We start from the raw sequence: 17,150 nt of genomic DNA, 5'->3' as shown, positions 1-17,150 counted from the left end.
AATGGGGAGGGAGATACGCGAATTAGGGCATGAAGGAGCATCATCAAGTACTCTAATTGTCTGACTCAAATCCGTATTGAACTGCTGCCCTTTCTAGTCCCGATACAAGATTCCGAAACAACCTTAATACGTGTCTAACACCCATGATACTCCAACTTGCGGTGTGACGGGAACTTGCATCTGCAGAGTAAGCATCTGGACAATAATCTCGGTGTTCTGTATCGTAACTGAATATATATAGATAACTTGGTTCTTAAACTCTAGACGATATACATTTCTTAATTAAAACCAAGCCGCCACAGCAATGTTGGAGGAGATTGGAATTGGTCATTACCTCATAACAAACATCAACACGCCACACAAGCTTCTCGAGCTGTCAACACATGATTATACCACTGTAACAATCGGGCAAGCGCCACTCAACAAATGAAAGACTATTTCGGGCTGACTGGATGGCAGCAATCGCACGACAGACTGGCATCCGTGCCAGCATTGGAAGATCTGAGGTAAAGATCCCACATCTCTATTCGCAATGGGACTGGAAAGTATTTCGCGTTGAGCCCGCCAAGTAGTCGGTCAGTAATCAAAGCGCCGGCTCCCTCAACCCGACTAACGTATCCATTACTATATCATAATCCTATCCGTCTGTCATGGGACAAGACGAAATCCAAGGGTGGATTATAGAAAAGGTCCATGAAGATTATAAATTCTATTGCAGGTAAGTGCTGTGCTCTGAATCCGTGCTCATTTGGCTATTTGCAAATAGTACGTGGACTGACCATGAAATGAGCAAGATCTACGCCGGACGGACCGGCCTCTGCCTTGCGCAATACCAGGCGTCAATGGAGACCCTCGGCTACAGCTTGTGGATACATCGCCTGATTTGGAGCGAGATCTGGAAGTTTTGGCAAATGGAGGCATAAAGGCAACCGAACAAGACGAAGTCAAACACTGAGTAAGGAGTAGTCTAGTTTTTGAGAATTCTGAATAGAATGTCGCCTTTCGTTTGTCTTCTATCATCAAGTGAGTATGCTCTACCAATAATCTGCCAACTCGATCAGCAAAAGGAATATTCTAGACCTCCGGCAATCCATACACTGATTCGCGACATAAAGTGCTGATCATCTCATTGATCCGCAGGTTGACAGAACCGGCGCATCGGGCTCTACCGTGAGTGGAGGGGGGTGCAAAGGACTTCTTACCATCAGCTTTCCGCCTATTTCCCTCACGGCGCTTATGCATGTATTCTTCATATGCACCGTTTATATCCCCTGTCGATATAGCCGCATGACGTACCAGGATCTCGAAAGCAAACATTCTGAAGCCGAGCAAAAACAAACCATGATGATGTGAGATTTGGATATATATATATATGAACATGGGTTCATTCTTTCTAAATGAGTTCAAAGTTAAATGAGCACCATGCCTGCAGAACTCGTAGCCAGCCTGTACACGATCAAAAACCACAGCGTCGGCAATGTCCTCTTTGAAGAGATAGTTATTGGGGATGATACTATCATAATCGGCGAGTGAGTACTCTTCCTTCTCATAATTCAACCTCACTAACTTGCACCAGCCAGCCCAGAAACGAGGAGATCCAGACATGGCTCATCCAGAAAAACGGTGACGGATCGTATTACATGCAGAGTGGATTCACTGCTAAATTCCTTGCCGTGAATGGAACACCAAGTACGTCCAATAATATTCAACCTGCTCAATTCCCGTTCTTCTCATCCGGTTTACTTAACTACGTTATGTTAACCAGGAAACGGCGCAACCCTCATTGGAAGCGAAACACCCCAAAGATGGACAATAGAGCAAGTATCCGGGTCTGGTTTCTGGCTGTAGGTTAGAAGCGTGTAGTCTTATCTAACTAATATACTGATGATCGGCACTGCATAGTATCCGCGTCCCTGGCACGCAGCTCAGTCTTCACTTGCCAGATGATAAGCAGGGTACGAAATGTCGGCTTGTGGATGGTGGGATTCAATCGTGGATATTTGGATAGCGGATATGAGAAAATTTCCCCGGAGGCATTGGCATTTGTGACTGACTTGATAAAAACATTGAGGCATGTTATGAATGGATACGTTTTTAAAGGCATAAAACTCCGTGGATCGCCCCGAACCCACAATCCGCAGTCATTTCCCGATACAGTATTGTGATAACTGTGGGATGCGACACGACCATGCCCTAAAAGGTCTAGTACGGGGAGGTTGTTAACTTTTTTTCTCTATTCTATTCTACTTGGCGCCAATATTAGCGCCCGCCAAGAAAAATCCAGCCTCTGAGAAGAGGGCCGTGTATCATGCCAGTAAGCAGAAGCAGCACTAGATCGTCGAACAACAGGGTCTGGTCTCGAGTCAGCAAAATGGGGATAATCCACGGCTCAAGTCATGCTCTTCTTCCTCTGTCTCTTCATTCTCACTTGTTCTTGGTTTTAACTGTGATGCAGGCTTTAGGCGCCGCGCTAGCTTATCTGCCGCCATGATTGCTCTCTGACCACGTCTATATCCTCTACCGTCAGATAACCAACCCCAACACGACTAGCAATCTTCGCACCAAGGACTAGGGCCTGAAAGCGCGCGCCAATACCGAATCAGCCAACCCGATTCCGAATATCTCCAAGTTGCCATCGACGGCACCAAAGAGGTCAGCCGCGACAACGAAGGTCTACAGCACATTCCCGATCAAGCACCGGGCGTCTACTATTACCCTCCTTATAGTAGCGGAGGCGCGTACTATGATCCGAGCACAGCGGGATACCCTCCCAATGGTGTCCCTCCGCCGACTTTTCAAGGGCTAAAGAAGACGACTTATGGTTTGAAGCCTGTCGTTTTCTGGGTGTTCGTTTTGATACTCTCGGCGATGCTGTTGGGGGGAGAAGTCGGCGGGACAATAGTGGCAAGAAATAGCAGCAATAGTGATAATACAGCGCAATCCGATACAACAAGGTCAACAGAGCACCTCCTCTACCTCCCCCCGTTCATCCCCTTTTGACACCAAACTAACCTGGAGACAATACAATAGCAACATCCCAACGAATACCCAAAAAACGTACCAAAACATCCTCATCCTCCACAACACCCTCAACCATCTTAGTAGACCCCCCAGCGCCACAGGCTCACCCTCTTCACACCAAATTCATCTCCGCCCACTCCGCCGCCGTCATCGCGCGTATTCCTCGCCGCCGATTCCACGTCTCCTCCAAGTCCCACGAAACACCACGGCCCTGTCCGAAAACAATCTGATACTTGAGCAAAGTATTCCCCGGGTCTCGCGCGAGCGCGTTTTGCATGTCTTCCACCGTGAGAAGGGTTCTGTGGAATGGTTTCTGCACGATTCTCTCGACGAGCGTCGCGAGCTCTGTGTAGCTGACGGTATCGCCTCCGATGAATAGCACCTTGCCGGAGCTGGAGTCGGAGCTGGATCCAAGATCGCACCCGGAGGAGACAGCAGCGTTTGAGCTCAGGACAATTTCCGCTGTGATTCTCCCAATGTCCGCTGGCGTGGTCAGCGTGACTCGATTTTCCCAGCTCCCCAGGGCGCAGATCGTGGCGTTTTCCAGATCGACGACTCCAAAGGACGGCTCGAATAGAAAGCTCGTGAACATGCCCGTAGAGATGATCGTCCACTGCAAGTGGGTCTCTGTTTTTTGCGAAGAAGAACGCAGCATGTCACGGACGTCAAGTTGCTCGTCGAACACATCCTGCGCGGACCCTCGCCCGATGACATCGTAGTCCACCCCGAACTGCCAGGGGATGTAGCGTGTGGTTCTGGGTTTACTTCTTGCAGTGGTGGATGATAGGACGGCGCGGGTCAATTTGATCTGTGTTCCTCTGCCGGATACGAAACCCGTGCAGCTGATGATGGTGTCGTAGCGGGCGAAAATCGAGGACAGTGTGTCTTCATCGTCTTTGACAATGTCGCCTGGTACTATGTGAATACCTAGTTGTTGAAGACTGTCGATCTTTTTCTGTTTAGGATCGTCTGGCGAGAGACTCGGACTCGCTGGACGTAACAACACCGACACATTTATGCCTTGGCGTTTTGGGTGCTGGACTAAGAAGCGTAGGACCTGGTAGCCCAGCTCCCCGGCGCCGATGACAAGGATCTTTTGAGGGGAAGCCATGGTAGTGGATAAATGGACGCCCTGTTGGGGGAGTTGATCCCGTTATTTATCCTTCCGAGTTTACAACAAGGCCCGCGGGGTTGCTTTTGGATTTGTAATAGTCATTTTCAATCATAATTTAGTTGTATTTCACTATACAAGTTACCATTTGTCAGCCTTGTCAGCCTTGTCAGCCTTGTCAGCTCTGTCAGTGGATGTTATCTGAGTTCTGCGCCATTGACTAGATTCAAGGGCATATACCCAGGATAAATTCTAACGACCTACATAGGCTAAGCGTAAAACAAATGCACGCGCCAGATATCAAAGTAGTACGAAAAACGAGAACTATATCGAATATCGTATAAACAGTTCACAAGCAACGCAACCTCCCAGAATACCACCACCTAATCGACACCAGAGACCTAGTTACACCTCTACCAAGCCGTATTCCACATCAACAAACTATCGGTAAAACAAATTAGGATTCGAGCTCGACGGATTATAAGCCTGGTAACCCTCCCCACTCGGCACACCCGGCGTCAAAGACGGATAAGGCGTAGTAGGCTTCGCTGCTGCACCCGTAGGAACAGGGGGAGGCTGATGCATGGGTGCATCCGGTGCTGTGGGATAGGGGCCCTGGCTGCTAGGCTCATCCGGGGAGTAGGCCGATGGCGAATATTCTTGTTGGGCTTGGGCCTGTTGCTGCTGTTGTTGGAAGCGTTGCATGACTGGTGGGACATGGCCTCCGGATGGGTAAGGGAGTTGTTGGGCGGCTGGACGGTCGACGGGAGAGTCATAGACGGATGTTCCGAGTTCTTGGGGATGGTCGTAGGTGGATTGTGGGCGGTGGTGGACTGGTTGGTACGCGTCTGTTACTGGGGGTTGTTGGGGTTGCTGGTAAGGGGAGCCGCCGGAGGGAGTGCGGTTGCGAGGATCGGGGGATTGGGAGGCTGGAGGGTAACCCATTTGCTCTCCGCCGTAGTATGGGGATGCGCCGGGTTTCAGCGGCTGAGTGTCTGTTTGGTTTGTTAGATACGTCGCCATGGTGGATAGGCAGACTTCACGAACCTTGAGGGCGCGGGCTAAAGTAGCGGTTAGGGTCAGCCTGTGGGGGCGGAGGTCCCTGAGGATACCCAGCAGGATATCCGTAAGGAGGTTGACCAGGTCTAGCATATGGTGCCTGCCCAGGCTGTGTCATAGATACTTCCAAAAGGGCTTCGTAATCCCGTCGCGCTTTAATGAACTTCTCGTTCAACTGGGTAAATTCGTCTGGCATGTGTCAGCAGAGCGAATACGTTATCAGAGAACTTGTACTATCTCACCCTTCTTCTGCGAATACTTTCCAATCAACTCAATCAACTTGGGCCGAATAGCCAAAGTCGAGTGGTATAGTGTAGTAATCTCCTCATTATCCTGCGCATTCGGTCCGGCATTACGCGTGCTCAGCAGCGTCAACAATTTCTCCACGTTCTTAATCTGACCAAACACCTCGCCCTCCATCTGGGCCTCGCGCTGCAGCTCGTCAACCGTTGGATCGGGAAGCTTCTCGACATAGTTCAGAGGGAAAATTCCGGTCTGGCCTCTCAGCGAACCCTTCCACCAGTCCTTGTACACAGACTCCAGAACAGCAATAATGTCTCCTTTCCGGAATTGCAATTCACCAGCCTCGGAAGGCTGGAAATCGTACAGTGCTCTCACACGCGAAATGGTGGCAGCCGATGTTCCCGACGGGAGCGAAACAGGAGCTTGTGTTTGGACCTGCGCCTGCGCTTGTTGTTGCTGCTGAACGGGCGGTGACGTTTGAGGAGCGGAGGCAGCGGCCGACGAGCTGGATTCGGCCTGCGGTCCTGGACCCGGTGCGGGCTTGTCTCTAATTGAAAGCGCCAGCGCCATCTGCAATTCCTCCTCTTCCTTTTGGCGGTCGACGTCGGTGATTTCACGTTTGCCGGGCTTCGAGGGAGGCTGTAGGTTGGGATCTAAGTCATAAGCAGCTGCGATATGAGGATGATTCAGATACGGGAACCTACTAATTGTCTTAAGCTTCATGTATGCCTGCTCCATGATGCCGAAGTCCGGGTTGTTGGAAAACATCTCCGTCCATTCTTCCATACGCTCGAGGATCTTCGACTTAACTTGCTGATGGGTGTTCTATGACACACAGTCAGCATATCCATATCTAGAACCCTCGCGCGCAGACTTACCCGGTCATTAGCAAGACGCAGCAAAGCATCAGTAAAGCTCCTAGACGCCAACTCCCGATGAATTTTCGGGCCACAGTTTTGCGCCAAAGCATTGGCAAGCTAGGCCAATCAGCTACTAGCCAACAAGCATTCGTTAAGAGACCTCTCGACAAACCTCCAAAGTGTATAGCTGCACATTGGCATTCCTATGCGCCAGTCTCTTAATCAACGCGGCCACGGCATCCTTTGCGCTATTATACTGTCAGTTTCCATACCACACCACCACCACCACCATAACACACGTGCAGCGACATACCCAGATTCTTCCGCAGAGACTTTATCACAAACATCCTAAACCCCAAACACACAAACGTCAGCGCCCTCGTCCACAGCTCCAGCTCCCATCGCAGGTATCGTACAAGAATAAATTCCCAGTTCTCTGACGTGAGGTTCTCATCTGTCGCTTTGGCTGTATGAAGAAAAAGGACCAGATTAGCCATTCTGGAATACTGACCCAGCCCCACGGTATTATGCAGTGTCAAAACATACCGACAGCGTCGTCGAAAGCGTTCTGCTGTGCGCGAAACATCGGCCCTTCTCTTTATTTATTTATCTGAAATATCTGTTCCCTAATCGTCTATCGAAGATAGATATCGCACGTTAAATAGTAGCGGATCGTTCGCTGTACTGTAGTGTGCTTGTTGGAATGCGGATGCGGGGAGGTAGGTTCGTCGGGTCGATGGCCTGTGTTTGCGAGTAGAGCGTCCGATGCGGTCGTATGGCGATAATCGAGGTCGTAGAATAAATCAAGCAGGTCGTGTTATCAGGTCGGTGGCGAAGTTGTGGTGTTGCTGAAAGAAAGTGCAGAGAAAGGCTGCCACCTAGAGAACAAGCAGCAGGTGACGAATGGAGAGCGCGCAGGCGGAGAGCAAGCCAAGCTGAAGTGAGTAAGCAAGCCGCTCAACTATGACGATGGAAGATTTCAGTATAATTGTGAGGACTGTATATTGTATGCGGAATGAAAGAGTTATTGTGATATTTTATTGCCTTTTTATCTTTATTCTATCTTGATTGCTGCCTTTTGCCGTTGCTTGTGCCTAACACAGCCCGGTGCAGGAAATATAGCCCTCCCCACTACCCGTACTCGTATACTACTAGCTAGGCCCACCGTAGCTAGTCTACATAGTACGATTTCAACAAAATAGTTCGTTTCCATAAGATGAAGCGCGGGTAAATTCGATATTACATATGGAACGAAAATAGCAAGAAGTTAACAACCAGATCGAGAGTAAATAGTCAAATAACGAGAAAAATATTAGCACAATGCTTTTGCTGGACTTGGGTGATCCATATTATTCAAAATCCATCGCTTGGGTCAGACATCGAAAAACAGCACAATAGTAACCCGATAAGATATACAACAGTTTTCCCATGAAGAAATGAAGAACATCCGAAATGTCACTGAAGAAGTGTCGAAAGAACGATATAATAGAAACATCACAATAGAAGACCCGAGAGAGATCTTAACGGGTAGGAGAACGAAAAGGTGAGAATGAAATGGCGAGAAAAGGGGATAGATAACAGTAAGGGCCGAATAATAGATCGCCATCTATGACACTGTATAAGGAGATAAAGACGACGGCGTAAGGACAGAACACGATTAGGAGATAGCGACAGGAAGGGTAAGGTATGGGTATCTGGAAGAAAAACGAAAAGAGAGACAAAAGTCATCGACAATGAGAAGACCGGAAGACTGGGTATAAAACAATTAAGCGCCGCCCTTCTGGGCCTTTTCCTGGGCTTTGCTTATCCGCGCAGACTTGACAAGAGGTGACAGGTGCGACAGTGGCGCACAGAGCGACATAAAAGGATGCTATCCAGGGTTAATTGATTGATCAATCATAGTGGAATTGGATTCGCACTCACTTTCAACAAGTCATGTGCCGAAGCTCTCTTCTCAGGGTCGACTTTGAGTGCAAAGTACAGGAAGTCCTTGAAGATATGCGACAGTTGATGCTCTTCCTTGATCCTGGGCGTGCCGTTTGTAGCAATAAGGTAAAGTGCCCGGAGAGGAGATTCGGTCAGATAGGGTGGTTCGCCCTCGATCATTTCGATAGCCATAATGCCCAAACTCCAGATGTCAACTTTCCGTCCGTACTCCTTCCTGGTCACGACTTCCGGAGCCATCCAATAAGGCGTGCCGACCATAGTATTCCGCTTATTCTGAGAATCGTTGATCTGCGCACAGAAACCAAAATCGGCTAGAAAAGCATTAGGACGGTTCGAAGAGGGTAACATAGGCGAACGACTTACTCAATTTGATGTTTCCTTCCATGGAGAGAAGGATGTTATCTGATTTGATATCACGATGAATGACGCCCTTTGAGTGGAGATGCTGCAAGCCGTTCAAAGTCTATTGATAGTTAGCGTTAGGACTTTCGTGGAAGGAAGGCAGAATTCTACTCACCTCTCGGCAGACGGCCGCGATTTGGTGTTCGCTCATGATGTTATAAGTCACTACATCGGTCAAGCTGCCACCCTCCATGTATTCCATGACGACCCACAGATCCGACCCGTACAGATAACTGTCCAGGAAGTTGACGATGTTCTTGTGCTTGCTGTCTTTCATGACGAGAATCTCGTTTATGATGAGATCCTTTTTGGGCTGCAATTCCAAGTTCATCTGCTTGATAGCTACGCAACTATGTGTCCCCTTCTCGTACGCAGTGAACACGCCACCAGATGCACCCTGGCCAATCTTGTTCAGATTGTAGTACATCTGCGTGGGATCGCCAGGCGTGCAGATGGCGAGTAGCCGAGCCCGGATATCCATAGCATTGCTCTGACGAACACGTTGTCGCGGACGGGCTGCAGGAGGGGCAGCCGCTTGAGCCGGAAGCGCAGGCTGAGCGGCCGCAGTGGCCGCCTGCTGTTGTTCGATCTGGCGGGAGCCCTGATGCTGGTGGCCGGGCTGACGCTGGCTGCGGTTCCGAGTCAATTGCTGGTTGGCGATGGCTTGCTGAGCGGCTGCCATCGCCTGTTCCTGCTGCTGTTGGTATTGAGCGGGAGTAGTGACGGCACCGGCTGGCGCCTGGACGACAGGACTACCACCGCTGGGCTGGCTGGGCAACACCTCCGCCTCCGGAATCGCCGGCGTGCCAAAAGGCTGCGAGGGACCGACGGCACCTGCATACGGACTCGAAGCAACGGGCGGCTGCGGCGCTGGTCGAGCTGGGGTCATGTTTGCGGGCACCGGGGGCTTGGGAGGGGCGCGGTTGGGAATCATACCGGAAGCTCCGCGAGGAACCGGCGGCGGAGCTCGTGGATTCTCAAAACTGCCTTCATGGTTCTGAGGAAATCGAGGACTGGTGGGCGGAGAGTTCTGCTGCGCACTCGAGCCGTATGGGGAGGGAGTATTTGTGAGAACAAGAGGACTAACGACGGGCTGCTGGTGAGGATAGGCATGGTCGAACTTGTGCCACACTTCGTCATCACCGCGAGCATTCTTTTCATAGAAGCGCATAATATCAACCATGGTCTGAGGGTGCTCTTCCTGTTCTTTCTTCGAGATACCGTTTTCCTGCAGAAGACGCTGCCATTCCTTGGGGAGGCCAGTGAATTGGCCCGTCTGGTTATCATAGCCCACGTGGGTGACATGCACCGGGTTCTCTGGGGCGGAAATCTTGACGCCTCGCGGCGAGCCTAGCATGCTATTGACAAAGCTGGAAAAGCTGGCCTTCTTACTCCTCCCAGTAGGGGGCTTCGAAGTGATATTCCCCTCATCGGAGAACCGCTTGGTATTCGGGGGGCGGTCATTGTCGGGCCGTTGCTGAAACGAATCCATCCGGTTCTGTAGCGCAGTAAAACTGGCGGATTGTCTGAGACCACGGGAGGACTCTTGGTTGGAGGTCGTGTGGTAGGCTTGCTGTTGAGGGGGGGGTTGGGGGAAGTAGGAGGCCGTCTGGTGGTCCGACTCTGCGGCGGTCTCGTCTAACGCATCTAGCATGCCCCGCGTGTCGAAGGGGCTACCAACTAGTTCATCGGAGGATTGCTCGATAAGGGAAAAACGGGCGGGGCGGGAGGGCTGGTAAGAATGGGAATCGGGGCCGGACAGGATGGGGGAAGCACCAGCGCTATTATTGTTGCTGCTGTTGTTGTTCTGCTCGAGCGACGACGACGACGACGAACCGTAAGCGTTTGATCTGGTACGAGTATGATGGTCACGACCGGCGGCAGCCGCAGAGGAGCGAGGAGGGACTGGAGCTGAAGGATGTCGTTTGAGCGAAGTGTGGCTTTGATGGCCTTTGAGAATCCGCGAGGTGAAACTTGGAGGATCTTTGTGCAACTTGGATGACGGCCGGCGGAATTTGAGCGATGAAAAACCGCCCTCGTTACTCATGGTGAGAGTGTGAGAATAAGAGACGGGGGGTAAGGTTAGGATAAGGAAGAAGGGTGATGAAGGATGGGAACGGGAAGGATGAAGGAAGAGTGAGCAACCGCAGCAGCAATCGGCCGTCGATGGGTCCCGAATGGCTGGAGACCAGTCAGTGGGAGGGAGAGGGGAAAGCAGCCACCGGTCCAGGCGGTGCGTTGCCGACCGGGAGAGATCTTTTTTTTTTTCTACGGTTTGGATGCTGCAAAGATAGTAAAAGAATAATGAGACGAAGTGATAATGATATCAAAGAAAGGAGGTGCTGGCAAGAAAATAAAAGAAAAAGAGAAAAAGGCGCAAGAAAGAGAGCAGCACGTGGAGAATAATAGGAGAACTGGGATTTATGAGGATTTGAGGTGTCCAACAGTTCAACAGCTCCTAACTAGTAGTATGTAGCAATGGGAATCCTGAAGGAAAAAAAGAACAGAAAACGAACGGGTCGCCAGTTCATCTACAAATATTCCCATTCTACCTACTCTGCGAAACTGCGACAAGCCAGTGTCAGAAAAGAGGAGCAACGGCCGCCAGTCGCTGGTCTGACTAGCTGCAATTCTAGAACCACTCCTCCCCGTTATTGCAGGCCCGCGATGGAGTCCAAGGTTTGATATGAAACACTGCCAGAGTACTTGTAGTCACTACAGAGTACTCTGTACAGACTGCCATTATTCTGTACAATACTCGATTCTTTTGTCAATAATACGCACAATATAGCCAATATCAATCCGATCTGACTGGTAACATTGGCATTATTTGCTGTTTCTGCTCAGGGGAAGTACAGAATACTGCTAGACTATACCGCCTACTGAATGTATAGGTTACGTGGAATCCTCAGTGATACAGAAGAAAAAGAAGACAATAGGCACTGACAGTAACTAACCAACAATCAGTGCTCACACATCGTAAGCATGCAAGATCATTGCGGATATTTTTCTGGAAGTTGTGGAAACGATCAGCATCCGCGGTCAGCTGATCCCGTCACGTGGCTTTATTGCCCGATTTCCTATTCGGGATGAGATGAAGCTCAACAGTCCAGCTGTACAAACGGGTATGCTTGATACCAATGCTGGATCGGTCAACTGTGCACAACTACACTGTGTTGTACTAGTATGTACTCATATAGTAGTAGTATTTTACCAAGCCATATGAATTATCCGTAGTCTCCGAATGTACGAACATGCAAGCATACCCTACATAACCGATGCAAACAGAGTCAGACTCGAGACTCGACTATTACTTGTATGCTTTACAATGCATAACTAAAAATTAGACATTACTAATTGTCCTAAATTCTATGCTCTGTACAGAGTACTATGGGTGAGAATATCAACCTGACAGCTGGGCGGTGTCGGCTTTCCCCGAGAACCATTACCACTACCGCTTTCCCTCCTGTTGTCCTCAACTTTCCCTCTCCACGCTCCATCTGGTCTCCCAATTGTCCTCCCAGCTTTGCTGTTCACCCCTCTGGCTCCTCTCTCTCTCTTCTTCATCTTCTTCCTCCTCCTCTCTTCTCTTCTATTTATCCGTCTCTATATTTCCCTTGGACCCGGGTTGATTGTCATTTTCCCACTCGTGTGTTTGCTTGTGAGCATTTAGTAGAGCGTTCGACGTTGTCTCATTCGTCGTTCTATTATTTCTATTACTCCTATCGCACGTCCTATCGCACGTCTCATCACGGCAGACAAATTCTCGGAAGCAATTCAGTAAGTCGATTGGTTTTCCGCAAAACAGTTGGGTATGTCCACCAAGACCTCCGCTGAACTGTCCGATACTAATCCAAACCATGCAGGCTATACAGGAATTTTGGGTCTTCCATCCGATCCAATTGAGTCTCTCCGAAATCGATCCGTTTGATTGCTCCTGGTATTCCCCTCGTCATGGCTGCTGAAGCTTCCAACGTCAATGGGAACAAGTCCCTGGCCGCTATGCTGGAGGAACAGCATGCGAAGGACGCCGCGCACAAGGCAACTGTTGAAGATGTTCCGGATGAGGAGGATATCCAACACCCTCCTCCATCATCGTTGGTGAACGAGAGCAAGCCAGACGCTCCGGCAGCCGCCCCGACACCGGCCCAAGCTGCCCCCGCTCCGACCCCAAAGCCCGCTTTCAAGCCCGCTCCCAGGAACGCCCCCGCTCTTGATGTACAATCGGAGGAATTGTTCCCGGCTTTGGGAAGTGGTCCCAAGCCCAAGACTCCGGCTGCGGCCACCTGGGGTGCTAAGCCATCGGCTGCTGCTGCGGTTGCCAACGGTTCCAAGGCCCGTAAGTCATTTCTCTCTCTTTTTTTTTTTTTTACTATGTAATGCCAGTGCAATTCGAATGCTAACAGATTCGATATGAATAGCTGGCGGATTCGGTCCCTCTGACGTACCCAGGATTATGAGTCTGCCTGGAAAGCACATGGAGCAGCTCCGTCTTGCGCCTTCTCAGATGCTTCCTCGGGGTCAACTCAAGAAACCTCTCCGCGATATCCTCCGTGACATTTCCAAGCGTTCAAAGGCCAATGTCGACATGCGGGGTGGCCCCGGAGGTTCGATCATTTTTGAGGGTAAGGGCTCCGTGGATGCTGTCAGACAGGCCCTGAAAGATGTTGCGCAGCAAGTTGGCTCTAAGGTACGTTCTCTACTAGATGTCATTGCGCGATGTTGTAATTAATAAGCTCCGCCTTCAAGCAATCCGTCCGTGTCCCCATCCCGACTTCTGCTCGTCCGCACATCATTGGCCGGCAAGGCGCCGTGGTTCAGGACATTCAACAGCGCACAGGTGCGCGTGTCCAGGTTCCCCGGGCCGACGATTCCGCCGCTGGAGGCGAAGATGATAGTGACACCATCGACGTGTTGATCGAAGGAGATGCGGTCGCCGCGGAGATGGCTCGTCGGGAAATCGAGGCAATTGTGAAGGAACGGGCCTCCAACATTAGCTTGCGAGTCAAGTCGATCCCCCCGGAGTTCTTCCCCTTCATCGCGGGTGCCCACAACTCCAACCTCAGGGGAATTGAAGAACGGACTAGCGCTCAGGTTCATGTGCCGCGCTATGACACTTGGCAAAGCCAGCCTCCACCCCAGGAGGCGGTTCCGGGCCAGGTGCAATTCGTGGCAGTTCCCGATAAGCACATTCATATCTCCGGAGAGCGCACGGCGGCTCAGGAGGCCCGTGCTGAGATTGAACGGTTGGCCAGTGAGTTGCAGCGCCAGTTGACCCTTCGTGAGTTGGCAATCAACCGTGGTCAGCACCAGTTCATTTTGGGTGACCAGGAGGATGCTCTGCACGAGTTCCTTGCCGAAACGGGTTGTGCGATTGTGTTGCCTCCACCTTCCGATGAAAGTGAATTCCTCACCGTTACGGGTCCATTGGACTGCATTGAGGCTGGTATCAACCGGGCCATGGATCTGGCGACGAGCATGCAGATGGCAAGCATTGACCTGTCCCGTCAGCATGCTGCCGCTCCTGCCGGACCTCACGCGCACGCTCGTGCTCTCACCCGGTACCTGAGACAGCGTCAGATCATCAACGAGCTGGAGAGAATGCACGACGCCCGCATCGCTCTTCCGCCTACTTCTGATGGCCCCGTGACATGGGAAGTGTACTCGCGTGATGGCAAGAACACCATCCGTGCCCGTTCCGACATCATGAACCTTGTTCAAGCCCACCCGCCCTCGAGAATCCGCCACCTCTCCGTCGACCCTTACTTCCACCCCTACCTCAGCTCCCGGAGCGTGTCCAAGCTTCAAGATGACTACGGAGTGCGTCTGATGGTCCCCGAAGATGTTGACAGCCCCGAAGTTGTGCTTGTCTACGAAGGGCCATCGGCCAACACTGCCAGCTTTGAGATTCCCCGCCAGCGGCCCTCTCCTGCTGAGATTGCTGCCTTTGAAAAGGCCCTCCAAGAAGCCCATGACTACTTGATGGGCACCTTGGGCGACCAGAGCAACGTGGTGGCCAAGTCGGCCAGCGTGCCTGCCAAGTACCAGGAGAAGGTCCGAAAGTTCATCGCGCGCGAGCAGCAAGCCAAGGGTGAAGACTCCATCCCTATTCGTGCCCTTATTGGTGACAGGTCTAGCGCCGGTTCGTGCGACGTTTCGCTACGTGGTCCTTCTGGGTCTGTGGACGAGTTGATCTCCAAGCTGCAGGCTTTCGTGGTTGAGCAGGAGAAGGATGACCTGGAGCGCGGATACACTACCTCGTTTGACTTCCCGCAGAAGTACGCCAACTTCCTCATTGGCAAGCGCGGCGAAAACATCAACAAGCTGCGAGATGAGTTTGACGTCGACATCAAGGTGGACAGTGGCAAGGTCGAGGTCAAGGGTCCTAAGGCTAAGGCCGATGCTGCCAAGCTCCGGATTATCAACATGGGCAAGAAGCTAGAGGATGAAACCACGCATGTCCTGAAGATTCCCGCCCAGTATCACCGTGAGTTGATTGGGCAGAAGGGTAGCCAGGTCAATCGTCTGCAGGACCGCTACGCTGTTCGCGTTCAGTTCCCCCGGGCGACGATCCTTGATGACCAGTCGCAGGCCGAGACATCCAGTGAAGTCGGTGGTTCTCGCGCCGCTCGCTCTGACGAGGTGGTCGTGAAGGGTCCGAGCAAGGGAGCTGATTCCGCTCGCGACGAGATTCTCAGTCTCTTGCAGTGGGTGGTGGACCACTCGTACTCAACGTCGGTGTCGGTGGCTCAAAGCCAGGTTCCGTCGCTCATTGGCGCGCGTGGTCGTGAGATGGACCGTCTCCGGGCAGACACTGGAGCGCAGATTGATGTGCCTGGAGCAAACGATGCACCAGATGCCTCTGGCCGTGTGCAGATCAAGATCAAGGGTACCAAGCAGCAGGTTGATGAAGCAAAGAAATTCCTGCAGCAGCGCGCATCGGAGTTTGACTCTACTATTACCAAGACCATTGACGTGGACAAGAAGTACCACAAGGCTTTGATTGGTGGTGGTGGTAAGTTCTATTTCTTTGTTCCAGAAGATTTTGACTTGTCTACAGTGAAGGCTAACGAGCAATCCTTTGTTATGCGCAGGTGCAAACATCCGCAAGATTGTTGCTGATGCCGGTGGCCCTACTGATGGCAGCGCCGCTCGACTGGTCAAGTTCCCGCGCCCTGACAGCAGCGAGTCTACGATCCGACTGGAGGGCAACAGCAACGTGGTTGAGAACATCATTGCCGCGATCGAGGCCTTCGTCAAGGAGCGAGAGGACCAGGTGACATCTACTGTTGAGGTTCCGCCCGCACAACACCGTATGCTCATCGGTCGCGGTGGTGATACCCGCCGTGGAATTGAGTCGCAATTCAACGTGACTCTTGATATCCCCAAGCAGGGCTCGGGTCGTTCCGACGTCAAGCTCAAGGGCGCCAGCAACGCTGTTGAGGCTGCCAAGGAGCACGTCCTGGGCATGCTCAAGGACCAGCAAGGCGAGACGGTGGAAGTGCCTCGACACCTGCACCACGCCGTTTCTGACAACGGCGCGTTCTTCCGCCGTCTTCGGAACGATTTCCAGGTGACAGTAGACCACGCGGGCCAGCAAATTCCGCCCCGGCCGGCTTCGGAAGAGTCCCGAGCCGTCGGCAACGGAGCCGCCTCGCTTCCGCTCATCACAGACGACCCCAGCGAATCCGTCGATGCTCACTCCTGGAAGGTCGTCGAAAACGCTGTCGAGGCTGACCCGTCGCAGCCCGCCACCATTCCCTGGGTTCTGCTGGGCAGCGGCGACAACGTGACCCGCGCCAAGGCCGCCCTGGAGAAGGCCATCTCCAGCGCCTCGCAGCAGTCCTCGACAGGTTACCTGATTCTGCCTGACCCCAAGACCTACCGCTTCGTGGTCGGCCAGGGCGGTAGCCAGATCAACACGATCCGCAAGAAGACTAACTGCCGGATCAACGTGCCCAAGGACCAGGCCAAGGGCGAAGCGATCGAAGTCAAGGGAAGCAAGGACGCCGTCGAGCAAGCTAAGGGTCTGATTTTGGAAGCCGTTGCGGCTGGATTGGCTGGTCGTTGATCTTTTCGGTCAGTGTCATTTGATGATTGCCTTTTTTTTTTTTTCCTTCTTTGCGCGGTTGAAAAAGTCTATATACGACATATTTATTCATGTGATTTAGCTATCTTTGTTTTTTTTTTTTCTTTGATTCCATTCTTGTACCTTTTTTGCTTTAGATAGACTTGTATATTGGCATAAAAGAGTGCGTTTCTGCAATCCATTCTTTTTGATTGGTTTTATTGAGAATCTGACTATATCTGTGCTACTGTAGTGTTTGGTGACATTTGGAACTCGGCCGCATCGTGCAACATTGCCGAATCATGCCATCGCATTGCTTACGTAGAGATCAAGAAAAAAGGAGAATCTAAATGTTTATCGCTCTATTCCTATTTCTTTTCACCGAAGCATCGCCGTAGCCAGAATGAAACAAAGGAAAAAGAAAGGTAAAAGAAAAGAA

At 51.5% G+C, this 17,150-nt stretch overlaps 4 protein-coding genes across 4 annotated transcripts; 1 reads left to right on the top strand and 3 right to left on the bottom strand.

Annotated features, from left to right (window-relative positions):
- Positions 1–3,133: 3,133 nt before the first annotated feature.
- ACHE_80431S (aromatic alcohol reductase) lies at positions 3,134–4,132 on the bottom strand (the record flags this gene model as incomplete). The annotated part of the gene is made up of 1 exon (XM_043283801.1): positions 3,134–4,132. One exon carries the CDS (start codon positions 4,130–4,132, stop codon positions 3,134–3,136), a length of 999 nt encoding a protein of 332 aa, XP_043141044.1.
- Positions 4,133–4,573: 441 nt separating this feature from the next.
- HSE1 (ESCRT-0 subunit protein HSE1) lies at positions 4,574–6,880 on the bottom strand (the record flags this gene model as incomplete). Its single annotated transcript, XM_043283800.1, has 9 exons — positions 4,574–5,127; positions 5,180–5,380; positions 5,434–6,087; positions 6,139–6,259; positions 6,313–6,411; positions 6,467–6,542; positions 6,608–6,642; positions 6,711–6,760; positions 6,841–6,880. 9 exons carry the CDS (start codon positions 6,878–6,880, stop codon positions 4,574–4,576), a joined length of 1,830 nt encoding a protein of 609 aa, XP_043141043.1.
- A 1,179-nt stretch (positions 6,881–8,059) lies between these two features.
- On the bottom strand, positions 8,060–10,690 carry pakA (mitogen-activated protein kinase kinase kinase kinase STE20; the record flags this gene model as incomplete). Its single annotated transcript, XM_043283799.1, has 4 exons — positions 8,060–8,164; positions 8,218–8,552; positions 8,605–8,704; positions 8,759–10,690. 4 exons carry the CDS (start codon positions 10,688–10,690, stop codon positions 8,060–8,062), a joined length of 2,472 nt encoding a protein of 823 aa, XP_043141042.1.
- A 1,907-nt stretch (positions 10,691–12,597) lies between these two features.
- ACHE_80428A (putative RNA binding effector protein Scp160) lies at positions 12,598–16,714 on the top strand (the record flags this gene model as incomplete). Its single annotated transcript, XM_043283798.1, has 4 exons — positions 12,598–12,982; positions 13,065–13,333; positions 13,393–15,658; positions 15,738–16,714. The coding sequence occupies 4 exons, from the start codon at positions 12,598–12,600 to the stop codon at positions 16,712–16,714; spliced, it is 3,897 nt and encodes a 1,298-aa protein (XP_043141041.1).
- Between the last annotated feature and the right edge of the window lie 436 nt (positions 16,715–17,150).

This window comes from Aspergillus chevalieri, chromosome 8 (assembly GCF_016861735.1).
Source record: "Aspergillus chevalieri M1 DNA, chromosome 8, nearly complete sequence".
In the NCBI taxonomy this organism is placed as follows: Eukaryota; Fungi; Ascomycota; class Eurotiomycetes; order Eurotiales; family Aspergillaceae; genus Aspergillus; species Aspergillus chevalieri.
The sequence above is the reverse complement of the archived record's forward strand: the minus strand, read 5'-3'. Positions and strand labels throughout refer to the sequence as shown.